Raw genomic sequence first — 13,031 nt, forward strand, 5'->3', positions numbered from 1 at the left:
TTAAAAGCACTGGTTGCTCTTTCAGAGGTCATGAGTTCAATTCCCAGCAACCACATGGTGGCTCTCAACCATCTATAATGAGGTCTGGTGCTCTCTTCGGGCATGTAGTCATACATGCATGTGGAACACTGTATACATACCAAATAAATAAATAAAAGAATTTGTGTTCACAAGAAGCCAATAGAGAACACAATTTTATTACATTTCAAATAGATAGATAGGACCTATTTAGTGGTTCAATATTTATAGAGTAACTACTAGATATATCTAAAATCTAGTTAAGATATATAGAAAACCCAAATATGTTCCCTTATGGTTAGTCTAGATCAAACTTAAGTCAAACCCCATTCACTATTCTGCCATTGACCTATTCCCTGCAACTCAACCAGCCAGGGCAGCATCAGGATCTGAACGAACTCTTTTGGGTTCCTATACTTGGTTTTCAGACGATTTAGTGAATTTAGAACTTTGAGAAATTTGCCAGGAGAAACTTGTATAAAGGTTCAAAGTATTGTAGGGGCTCCCAGAGTGGAGACAGAAAAGACCTTTGTTTTAGGCTGGTGGCATATGGATTTCGTATGAAGCAAAGTATATGAATGAGTTTGAATCCTGGGTCAACAACATAGTATCAAAATGGGAACTGAGATGAATTATCTTGCCTTCTTTAGTTTGTCTTTTTTCTCTTGTATAAAAATGGGATTACAAAATCTCATCTAGTTCCTATGTGAATTAAATACACAGGGACATGCAAAAAGAGTTAGTTCTATGCATAAAGTGGGTAGTCAATAATGGTACATTGTTATTATATTATGTTCTCCCCAGTGATATCAAACCCAGAGAAAGATTTGCCAAACAACACAACAACACACAAATGGTAACAAACCAGTGAGGACCATGGGATGGTGAGCTGTGTGTTTTGGGATAATAAAATAAGTAACGTTCAGATAAATCAGCCAAAAAGTTCTAATTATTTCAGAACTTTATTGCATAGTCTCAGGTGGGTGTCCAAAATATCCCAGGCTGTGAGTCTAAACCAATGAATTTCTTGGAATTCAGTACTTAAGATCCAAAGGTAAACAAGAGATTGGGCAAGAAAAGACACTTTAATGGTGGGGCCTGGTTTGTACTTAAGTGATTACAAATTTCCCTTGACAGTTTGTGGTGGGAGTGGCTCCCTTGCAAAATTCCAAGGGAAATGTCCTTTGGATAGTCTTACTTGTCTTTGGAGTAAGCCACCTCAGACATATTTTACTTTTAGATGATTCTTCCCCAATTTTTATTCTTCCCAGATGTCTGATGTCTAAAACCTTACCAGTTTTATTGCTTGAGTAATTTTTTTTTCTGTATCCCATGTGGAAGGCAAATAATCCTGTTGTTGGTCGAGGTTCAACAATGTGCTGGTCAACACCCACTCTCCTCCTCATTGTGTAGTGTGGCTATTACTACCTGCTTACCTCAAGCCACGAATCTAGCTGGCTTGCTTGGGTTGTATCAAGTTTCTAGAATTGTTTTCAAATTTCTTCAGGGAATGAATCATGTAGAAATACTTTGTAGAGCCATGCCTTTAATTCCAGCACTTGGGAGGCAGAGGCAGGTGGATCTCTGAGTTCAAGGCCAGCCTGGTCCTGGTCTACAAAGTAAGTTCCAGGACAGCCAGGGATATACAGAGAAATCCTGTGTCAAAAAACAAACAAGCAAACAGAAGAAAGAGATGTACTTTGTATAACAGTCATTCACCTGGATCCTTACTATCTTCTCTACCTTAAATGTGTCTGGCACATTGCAACACCAAAAGAAACTGAATACTAAATAGTACATTTAAGACTTTATCACCTGCATTTTCTTCCTGTAATAGTGTGTTCTCTGGCAATCTTGCAGGTCTGTGAACTGAGGAGCAGATTGAGATTTCAGCAGACAGTTTTGGATTTTCTAAAACTAATTGCAACAGGCAACATAAAACTGGAAGTTAAGAAAAAAAATGTTCCAAAGAAATCTCAGGAACTTATAGCTAGTGGCCAATGGTTTAACACAATTTGGTTTGCTGAGTTTAAAAAGAGCCCTGCTGTTCTTCCTATCACAAAAATTATCTAGCAAAACATATGCTCTTAGGATGGATCCGCAGCAAGACCCACTCCCGGATCATTTCAATACCTTGCATTTCATTACCAAAGTCCCTGGTAATGAGAGATAAGTAGAAGAAAGCTATTTTCTAGACTCTTCTAAAACAAATCCATCTTAAATTCTTTTTAAATTATATTTTACTCACTTATATATTTTTATGTGTCTGTGTGGGTGCACACGTGTGGAAGTCAGAGGACAACTTGATGAGGCTGGTTCTCTTCTCACTGTGTGGAGTCTGGGGGTCATTAGGGTTAGTGGCAAGCACCTTTACTCCCTGGGCTGTCTTGTCAGCCCACCCATTTTTTTTCCCCCTGAGACAGGGTTTCTCTGTGTATTTTGGTGCCTGTCCTGGATCTCGCTCTATAGACTGGGCTGGCCTCAAACTTACAGAGATCTGCCTGGCTCTGCCTCCCGAGTGCTGGGATTAAAGGTGTATGCCACCACCACCCATCGTACCCATGGGTTTTTGAGCTGTGAAATTATTATTTGAGACAGAATCTTCTGTAGCCCAGGCTGGCCTCCAACTATGTAGCTGAGGATGATCCTCCTATCTTTATCTCCCAAATGCTGGGATTCCAGGCCATGCTCTGCTTGATGAATGAAATCCTAATCTAGACTAACAACAGTCTCATTTCTCTAATTGAGAACTTGATTTCTTATGTTGTTTCTGTGAGTTTAGAGTTTAGTGGGGCTGGTAAAAATGATGGCACTGAAAAAGATGCGTCATTTGTAATTCCCTCTGGGAACTGACTTTGAGATGTATTCAAGGTAGGCAGGAAGAATTGCTAGAGAATTCTTATAAATGACTTAAAAAAAAAAAGGTGGGATTTAGGATATCACGGTGGGTTTAAGATTAGTCTCCTTCCTAACCCAGAGAGCAGCATGGGAACTTTCTGTGGTTTAGGGTATAGCTTCTGCTAGTCTATTCACTTGGGGACTATGCAACAGCCTCTGCATTTGATGTGACCAAAACAGACAACAAAACAAAAACCTGCCTCCTTGTGGACAAAAAGTTATTTAAACCTAATTTAATTAAAAGGCAGAAGCTGTTTTTGTGTCAGGGGACAGCTTTGTGTTGTTGGTTCTGTCTTTATATGGGTTCCAGGAATCCATCCTGGCTTATCAGGTTTACTTGGCAAGCAAATTTATCTGTCACCTGAGCTCAATCACCGGCTCTATTTTTATATTTTGAGCAAGGAAAACAGGGATATTGAATGTAAAGGAGAACGTGCCGAGGCTAGTTCATCAGGATTGTGGTCACTGCATTTTTCATGGGACTCTGAGTGTGAAATAGGGCAGAGTTTCCCACTCTCTGAGAACGATCTGTGTTGGTCTCAAGTTAACAATCCAGAGACTATTATTTCCATGCGCTGGGTTATTTTAACAGGTTGGATAGAGATAGGGGCTGGGGAAACAGGTCCAGAGGCAAAGTGCAATTTGTGCAAATCTTCTAGGAAGTTTCTCAGAGGGCTCGGCTTCCAAATGGATGTACTTGGCAGTATACCAAACTGCCTGAGACGGGAGTAAGATGCAGATGACTCTCCAGCTAAAGTCTCTCATTAAGTAAGGTTCCCCATGGGGTGAATGAGGACTTACCAAAGGCAGAAAAATGCAGACATTTCATAGCGTGGTGCAAAATCTATTATTTCACAGTTTAGAAAATAATGAAATACGCTATAAACATCCTTGTGGACGTCACTTAACGTTTTAAAGTGACAACAGAGCCTAACTCCGTTTCTTTTTTTTTTTCTTTTTTGAGACAAAGTTTCTCTGTCTAACTCCTTTTCATTTCCCACTACAGATGAATGATGCAATTAAACGAACCATTCCTGACTAAAAAAAAAAAGATGAGTCGGGCTTTGCGGCTGAGACAACAGGACTCAGGCATGTTCGAGGCCAGCAGAGGCAACGTGGTGGGAGAGCTCCAGACAGAACTGGGCTATAAGAGTGAGATTCTGCCTCAATACAACAACAAAAACCCCCAAAAAGCAAAAGTTAAGGATGGGTGAAAAGAGCATAATGCAGTCCAAGAGAGCCCAGAAAAAGGAAAACAAAGAAGCGGGCGCGCGCGTTTGCCAAATCTTTACCCAGTCCCCGGGGTAAGGGCGTACTCGAATTCCCCGCAGACTCAAGTTGCGCCCCGCCCCTTTCTATCCTGCCCCGCCCCGTCCCATTCTGCCCCGCCCCGCCCCGGTAGTCCGCTCTGGGAAAGCAAGGCGGGACTTCCGGCATTTGAAAAACTTCCGGCGGGAACCGGAAGATTCTGCGACAGAACTCCAGTCTACTGACTCGCCAGGCCGGAAGGTGAGCTTTGTGTCTTCCCGGGCGGTAATGCCTCGGTCTCGCTCGAATCTGTGTCCGGGCCCCGGTATTTTAGGAGCCACTTAAACATTATGAGTGCTCGTTTGGGAAGGAACAATTTTTTAAAACGAAGTTTTGCTACCTTGTAGTATCAGCGGTCTGTCTCAGAATCTACACCTGGGAAATCTGTCACCTGGCGCGTCCTTTCATTGCACAAGCTGTTAGAGCATGGCAGGCGTGAGAAAGCCAGGGCGAACTTTTTTCTTTACCCCATGGAGTCGGAGGTGAGGGAGGAAGCCCTGTCAGATCGCGGTGCTCGGAATCACATCTTCAGAAGTGCCCTGGGCACCTCGGAGACGCCCCAGCAAGTTGAGGATGAATGAGATGTCTAGGCAGCTTGCCTCGGTGGTCTCACATGGCAGCTTGTCTTTACTATGCCAGGAGAAACGAGGATAGTGTTGGTACTTGCGGCTCTGAGTTCTAGGACCATTTCATCCCACTGAGTCTCAAGATTCTCATTCATAAAAGAATACAGCAGGGGTTTCTCGTCGCCGAGGCTAGCTGCAACTCTCCTGCTAGGTTTTTGGTTGTTGGCTTTTTTTTTTTTTTTTTAAATTGCTTGAGGATCTCTGCTAATATTTGAAACACTTCTGTTAGTTCCCTCAGGGAAACATTTAGATGCCTCTTGAGTTCTCACTCTTTTCTCTTAGAAGTTTACATGCTGTTTTCCCTTTTTAAATATTAGTGGTGTGTGTGGTGTGTGTGTGTGTGTGTGTGTGTGTGTGTGTGTGTGTGTGTGTGAATGGTCGTTTCTAACTATTTTCACTTTCCAGAGTTTATAGTTCCTCCTCAGTGACCTCACAACAACCCCTAACTTGGAATGTGCTCATCCCTGCAGAGATAAAATAATTCAGAAGAGGGAATATTCCTAATCACTAAAGAATGGGGGCCTTCTTAATGTGTCATCACCTTTTCCAAAGAGCGGTGAATGTTATGCATGGCACTGCCTAAGAGTGATAGAAAATGTGTTTATTTTCTCCACAGAGACCATATTTGTACATATATTTATTCAGTAAAAACTTACAGATCAGTTATTAAGTTCTGGGCCCTCGGGTACTGAAGTAAAGCAAGCATTTCCTTTTCCCCTGAATTTACTAAATTGAGGGGATCAGACAGAAAACAGAATATTGTACTTTTAGCCCGTTTTATATACTACTGCATACAGGATAGAAGGGGGAAAACAGGATAGAAAAACCCATTTTAGGTTTTTAGAAGAAATGCAGGGTGAGAAGTAGCCAGATGTTTGGTATGAATAGGATTAGAGTATTTCAGGTGGAGTGGACCTTATGTGGTAAAGATTCATGCTTGTACGGGGACTGAAAGAAGGTGATTAGAAGCAAGCAAGTAGATGAAGGAGTAGATGAGGTTAGGAATGGAATGTGTCAGCCCTGAAGAACGTCTTAGTTTTGATTCTGCGGAAGCACAAGATGGAAAGTCGCTGAGTGTTTTCAGAGCATTTTAGGAATGATCTCAGGGAGATTGGGGGGTGGGGCAGGAGGGGAAGAGCTTGCGGGCCGCTGAGGTTACTGCAGCAGTCTAGGTAAGAGCTAGAGACTGCTGTGGGCTGTGTCCCATGTCACCTCCAAATTCATAGATCGGGAGGTAGAACCTTTGCAGGGTGATTTGGATTAGATGAGGTCATAAGGGCGGGCCCCCATGATGACACCAGCATAAAAAGCAGAGACAGAGAAAGCTCAGCCATGTGATGCCCTCTGTTTTGGGATACTGCAGAAAGAAGGCCTGTTTCCCAGTCTCTGGAATTGTGAGAAGGAAACTTGTTTTAATTAATTACCCAGTCTCATCCTCTGCTATAGCAATAGAAGACAGACAGAGATTAGGGGCTCACTCGAGATGCCGATGAAATAAGATCTATTTTGGAGGAAGAATTCATGTTATTTACTAATAGACTATATATTGGAGATGGAGAAAAAAAAGATTCTCCATTTTGGCTTTTCAAGTGGCTCTTTGGTGAGCGATGGGTATACTCATCTTGATTGTGAAATGTGTGTACATATGTCAAAATTTAGCAGATTTGAACATTTTAAGCATGGGCAGGGTATTTTATGTTAGCTTCCTTGGGGAAGCTGTTAAAAAAAGTCTCTAGAATTTTAGCTTAACAAATGGATAGATACTGAGATTGGAAAGAAGGGTAGGAACAGGTTTTAGAAGGGGAACAATTGTCAAGAGTCCCTCCCTTTATGGTTGTGTCAAATTTGGGAAGCTATGAGACCTCTAAATAGTTTCAGAGGCAGTCTGTGGTATAAATCTGGATCATTTATATGTGTATGTGCTGTACATATGCACATGCATGTGCGGGTGCCTGTGCTCGAGGCAGCCCGAGGGCAAAGTAGGATGTCTTCATTTAATCACCTTACTGTCAGAGGCAAGTTCTCTCATTGAAGCTGGAGCCTAGACTGATTGGCCAGCAACCCCTGTGAGCAGTCCTCTTGCCTGTCTCCCCAAACCCATGTAAATATGAACCTTAAACTCTGGACAGAGGAATTAGGATTTTTAATAAGTAGGTGCTGTAGGTACAGTCTTGTACTAATTAATGATGTTTGGATGGATGCCAGCAGAACACACACAGCTACAGAAAGTGCTTCTAGACTGTCTCACCTATATAGCTGTCTTAGTTAAGTACACTGTAGTGCTCAGGTGACAGAGTTGCCCAATGATGTGTTTCTCAGAATGTGTCCGTTAGGTGATGCGTTATCTGTGCTTCAGACAGGTCAACAACTACTAACAAGATAAAATAGTTTTAACTATATTGTAATAAAAGTGTTAGCATTGCTATTTATGTTTTGGGGCCACACTTAAGTATACAGATTACTTGAACTCAAGCACTGTGATAATGTGACAGTTGAGGTGACTGCTAAGTGACTGATGTGTGTACAGAATGACCGCTAGTCAGAGGGGCTAGCTAATTTGTGCTCTTGGCTGGATAAAATAGGATGGAATTTTTTGTTTTTTTTTGTTTGTTTGTTTTGCTTTCTCGTTTTTCGAGACAGGGTTTCTCTGTGTAGTTTTGGTGCCTGTTCTGGATCTCGCTCTGTAGACCAGGCTGGCCTCGAACTCACAGAGATTCTCCTGGCTCTGCCTCCCGAGTGCTGGGATTAAAGGTGTGTGCCACTGCTGCCCAGCTGGATGGAGATTTTTATCCTGCTGCTTTAGAATAGTGTGCAATTGAAACCTATTGATTATTTGTGTTTGGAATTTTCTGTTTAATGTTTATCGACTTGAGTTGACTGAGATAACTCAAACTGTACAAAGCCAAATTTTATATAGAGGTGGTCTGATATTACTGTGTGGTGTAGATTGGGATGATCAAAATAGTTGTTAGGTGACTGGAGTGTGGGAGGGATGCTTGATGGGAAGCTTGGCATGTTTAGATTGTTTTTCCATTGTTTTCTTTTGAAGCAGGGTCTCATGTAGCACAGGCTGATCTTGACCTCTGATTTTCTTGCCTCTTCTTTCCAGCACCTTTAGATTTTTATGCAGGGACCAGATTCTCCAGGGAAGCATCTTCCATTGTCTTTCATGGAGGACAAGGATCTAGCTGGTGGCTTTTTGTTTGTTTGTTTTTGAGACAGGGTCATTTTGAACAGGCACCCGCACATGCATGTGCATATGTACAGCACATACACATATAAATGATCCAGATTTATACCACAGACTGCCTCTGAAACTATTTAGAGGTTTGAGCACAGCTTTAAGCTCCCTATCCCTCTGCCTCCACCTCCCAAGAGCTGCCCTGTCATGTCTGGTTTATAAGTGCTAGGGATTGAACCCAGGACTTCATGCATGCCCAGCTGCCACTCTCCCAACTGACCTATATCCATCCCTATCACTCGTTGGTGACTTGGGGGTTTTAGCATTCAATTTGAATGGTTTGTATGAAAATAGTTGCATTTGTTGTCTTCTAGTTTACCGACTGTGTTCTGGAAAATAAACTTCTAGACTTTTTTTTTTTTTTTTTTTGTGGGTCAGTTGCCTAGTAACATGTGGACTAGGGCACCTAGGAAGATCCTTTTGTCAAACAGAGATATCCAGTCCCAGATCTCTCACCCTTGGTCCTAACAATTTCAGCAATCATTTCTGTTGTCTGTTTGTCCTTCCTATCTTCCTTTGTTCCTTCCTTCCTTTTTCTTTTTGTTTTTCAAGACAGAGTTTCTCTGTGTAGCTTTAGAGCCTGTCCTGGATCTCATTCTGTAGCCCAGGCTGGCCTCGAACTCACAGAGATCCGCCTGCCTCTGCCTCCCAAATGCTGGGATTAAAGGCTTGTGCCACCACCATCTGGCTCTTTCCTAACTTTTTAAAAAGTTAAAAAAAAAATCTTTTTTAAAGGTGAGACTAAAGGCTACCTTGGTTTGGTTCTAAAATGCCCCAGTTACTGGCTTGGGATTTTAATTTTTATCTAGTAAAATCTGTGAAATCTTTTTGGCTTTGAGTTTTGAGGTATGTCTGTGCCATTTGCATTTTCTCATCCTATCCAACGTTCTAAAGAGTTACCTTTGCTTTTTGTAGAACTTTTAAAGCTTTGTTTCATGTGATTTAAATCATTTGACATCTTTGCTCCCGAGGAGGGTGTGGAAGTTAAATACTTGCTTTCCTTCAGAGGAGCAGCTTGTTGTCTTGTTCCCATTTACAGAGTGAATGAATGAATGCATGTTCTTCCCTGGCCTGGGTTGAATTGGCACTCTAGTCAGCCATCAACTTCCTCTTATTTATTCTTATTTATTCATTGATGGGATCTTAGTGTGCAGCCCTGGCTAGCCTGAAACTCTCTATGTAGACCAGGCTGGCCTGGAACTCTTAGAGATCCTCCTGCCTCTGCCTCCTTAGTGCTAGGATTAAAGGTGTGCCACGTTCCTGTTCAGTTCTCTTTTTACATTTTATTTTTATTGTGGTAAATTGTCCATAAGAAATCCTATTTGCATGTTCCCTTGTGATAATAGCTAGCACTACTTATGTGAGGTAGGATGACCCCATAACCATAGAAATTCCTAACAGAGAGCAAAGGACGAGAGGGGAGAGTGTCCTGTCTGCAGCTAGGAGACTGTTTTCCCTCTGTCCTTCTGTTTCTTTCCTAACACAGTCTGCCTCATAATTCTGCACTCACTGGATGGAGCTGCTGGGAAATCATGTTCCTCTTTGTGACAACTGGTTTAGTATTTGTCTGTGGTATTACTTCCTCTTATGAGTGGTGTTAGAACCAGAGACTTACAGTATCCCATTGGTCCAGAGATTCCAAACATGCCAGTCGAATGTAGTTTTTATGGCTTGACAAACATTTTTGGAGGTAATAAATGTTATCAGTTTAAGTAAATGTATTTGCTAATTGTATTCTGTGATGTCTCTTGTCATTTGTCTTAATTTTTTTGTGTGTGCTGAGCCTTTGAATATGGTAATATTTTTGGTGGCATAGTGGTTAATCATTTATATTGCAAGAGGATGTTTGTTTTGTTTTAGGAATAACTTTGTTGTTTACTCAGTTAATTGACATCATTTAACGCCTAACTTTATGAAGATACTTCTGCTATAATGTCATCAGAAGATACAGAAGAGAAAAAATATTTCTTATATTTGACAAATACTTTAATAGATGACTTATAATTTGTTGACTGGTAGTGTCAACATAAAATGATACTTGTGAAATACTCATTTAATTCTAAAATAAACTTATTACCCCGTAGAATCTTGTCTTTTTTTTTTAAAGATGACCCCATACTGCTAAGGTATTTGAGGCCATTGGAAGGCTGCTGGGTCCTCTCCTGATCAGCAGGCTACATCCTGTGGGAAGCCAGTGTTTGGGTTTGTGAATAAACCTTATGTTTTTCTCCCCTCTATGGCATTTCTAATAGCAAAGCTTTTGGAGCGTTAGTTTTGAATGGAGAATCATTTTGTTGCCCAACGAAGTGATAAAACTATTCATGTCATGCTGACTTCATGTTCTATTTCTTCCAGATGTCTTCATTGCCAAGAAGAGCAAAAAAACAGGCTCAGAATGTGGAATCCAAAGATGAATTTTCTTTCTTCTCTGAGTTGTAAGCATATTAGTGTAATATGTTGTCACGGGAATTGTGACTATTCTGTCACTTAGAAATTTAAGTCATGTGGGTTGAAGAAATGTGTGTCCTTGTCATTTATCCATACAGCAGCTATTTGAACTCCTGCTGTGATCCAGGAGAGAAAATAGCTAACTAAACACATTACATAATATTTACCCTGGAACCAGGCTGAAGGAGGGCATGCTGTTGTTTACATTGCTTTAGAATAGTGCTCATAATTTTTACAGTATTGCCACTGTGTGTAGGGTCATCTTTTGTTGTAGGGGCTACCTGGTGCTTTGTAGGATGCTTAGTGGCATCTGTGGCCTCTTACCAAATAGGTGCGATAATCAAAAATGTCTTTAGATAATGCCAAATGTCCCAGGGGCTCCAAATCATCCTCTGTTGAGAATCTTTGCTATAGAGTGTAGTTGGGCATTTCCTGTCCTGACTGCCCAGTCTCAAATAACTGACTCAGAGGCTGAATAGGAATTATAAGTCCTTGGCCGATAGCTCAAGCTTGTTACTAGCTAACTCTTACATTTAAATTAACCCATATTTCTACTTATGCTTTGCCACGTGGCTCATGGCCTGTTACCTCATTTTCTACACGTCCTGCTTGCTCGCTGACTGGCTGGCTGGCTGGTATTCTTCCCATCGTCCTTAGTTTGGTCGCCCTGCCTATACTTCCTTCCCAGCTACTGGCCAATTGGCCTTTTATTAAACCAATTTGAGTGGCAAATCCTTACAGTGTACAAGAGGATTATTCCACAGCAGTAGAGTACCATATAGTATATGCCTCTGACATTTGTAAAGAAATAAGTGATTACTGTTAGTATTATAGCATTATAATACTATAGTATTATAAACATGTAAGTATTATACGGTATAATAGTATTATAAGGTAAAATTAAAGCAGGTCAGGGGTTAGGGAGCATGCTGTGTGTTTGTGGTAGGAGAGCATTTTGGATAGAGCAGTATGGTATTATTTGGAGGATATGCCAAGGATCCATATAAGATTTTCTAGGTGCTGTGGCTTGGATAAATGTCCCACAAAGGTCACTACCAGGGTAGTGGTATTTAGAGAAGGCACTTTTAAGAGTTGGGGGCTAGTCTGAGGCTCTTAAGTCACTGGAGGCAAGCCCTCCAGGGGAATTATAGCACCTTGGCCTGTCTTCTCTTTGTTCTTACCTCAAGGTGTGAATGTGTTTCAGCACATGTTCCTGCGTTTGCCACCTACTGTTGTTAGCAGAGGCACAAGCAGTGGGGCCACCTGATTTTGGAATTGAACCTCCAAGACTGAGAGATAAATGAGCTATTTGTTAAGTTATGTCAGTGTGGTGACCCGAGGCTTACAAGCACAGGAGCGCACACTGGAGTAGAGATTTAGACTATGTTCCAAACAGAGAAAGCAGCAAATACAGACTTCAAGACAGGTGTGAGCTGGTGTGTCTGGGACCAGCAGAGCAGTGTGGTCAGTCTGGAGCCATCATGGCAGAGGGATAGGAAATGAGACTGGAGTTGGTGGGATCTGAGAGTCTATGAGAAGATGCTAGGACCGTGTTTGAAGGAAGTTAGGAAGCCGCTGGAGGGGTGTGGGCAGCCATCTGACCTCATCTGGCTTCTGTATGTAAAATACCGTTAGGGTTTCTTGGTGTAACTGACTGGGGGACAGGAGTGGAGGTATTAGGGTGAAGCAAGGAGGTTGGTGTAGACGTGGGAGTGGTGAGAAGTGGTCTAATTTGGCATATGTTCCTGAAGGTGGAGGAGAAAGGACATGGTGATGGTTACAGGCTTTCTGAGAAGACTAGAGGGATGGGGAGTGTTAGAGTTCTATTTTGCACTGTGCAAGGGGAAATGTCAACTTGGAGATAGAAAATTGAGATTCCTTTTATGATCTCTAGGATAAGACAAACTAGAGAGAGAGAGAGGGCTGAGGACTAAAGACTGGAGATTTCAACATTTCGAGGTTGGGGAGAGAGGAAAAGGTCAAGAGGACTAAGGAGAGGCGTGGGAAAGATGTGCTTGCTGTACAGGATGTGTGAGTGCCAGCCACTGGTGACAGCCCTCATGGCACGGGGGATGAGCATTGACTCGCTGCCTTGAGCTACTTCCTGTGTAACAAGTGATTGGGGGCATTTGTGTTTTCTTTATAATAATGAAAAAAAAATCATGTGCGTTTAGCAACCTGCCTGTGTGAAATAGGGTTAGTTCACGGTCCTGCGTGATAGGTGATTAGACAGGAGGGTAGAAGATGCCCTGTTTGGTTGACAGTAGGAGGGGACACTAGGGTCCTTTGTCTTCCCCTTGCCTTTTCCTATTTCCCCTCTCCCTTCTCTCCTTCTTCCTTTATTTTCTTTCCCTCCTCTCCCTTTCCCTTTCTTCCTCCTTCCCTTCCCTTCTTTTCTCTTTCCTTCCCCTTCCCCGTGTGTGTGTGTGTGTGTGTGTGTGTGTGTGTATAGGGTATAGGTAAACATGGTCAGAACTTGTGATCCTCCTGCC

The 13,031-nt window shown here is 42.0% G+C and overlaps 1 protein-coding gene across 1 annotated transcript in view; it reads left to right on the forward strand.

Moving 5' to 3' along the window:
• The first annotated feature begins 4,376 nt into the window (after nucleotides 1–4,376).
• Nucleotides 4,377–13,031, forward strand: part of Srbd1 (S1 RNA binding domain 1) — a 175,153-nt gene continuing 166,498 nt past the window's right edge. Inside the window, exons 1-2 of the mRNA XM_059248492.1 lie at nucleotides 4,377–4,425; nucleotides 10,447–10,526. Coding sequence (XP_059104475.1) covers nucleotides 10,447–10,526 — 80 coding nt within the window. The 5' untranslated portion in view covers nucleotides 4,377–4,425. The remainder of the gene's footprint in view (nucleotides 4,426–10,446; nucleotides 10,527–13,031) is intronic.

The sequence above is a fragment of the Peromyscus eremicus genome, chromosome 22 (assembly GCF_949786415.1).
Source record: "Peromyscus eremicus chromosome 22, PerEre_H2_v1, whole genome shotgun sequence".
Lineage (NCBI taxonomy): Eukaryota > Metazoa > Chordata > Mammalia > Rodentia > Cricetidae > Peromyscus > Peromyscus eremicus.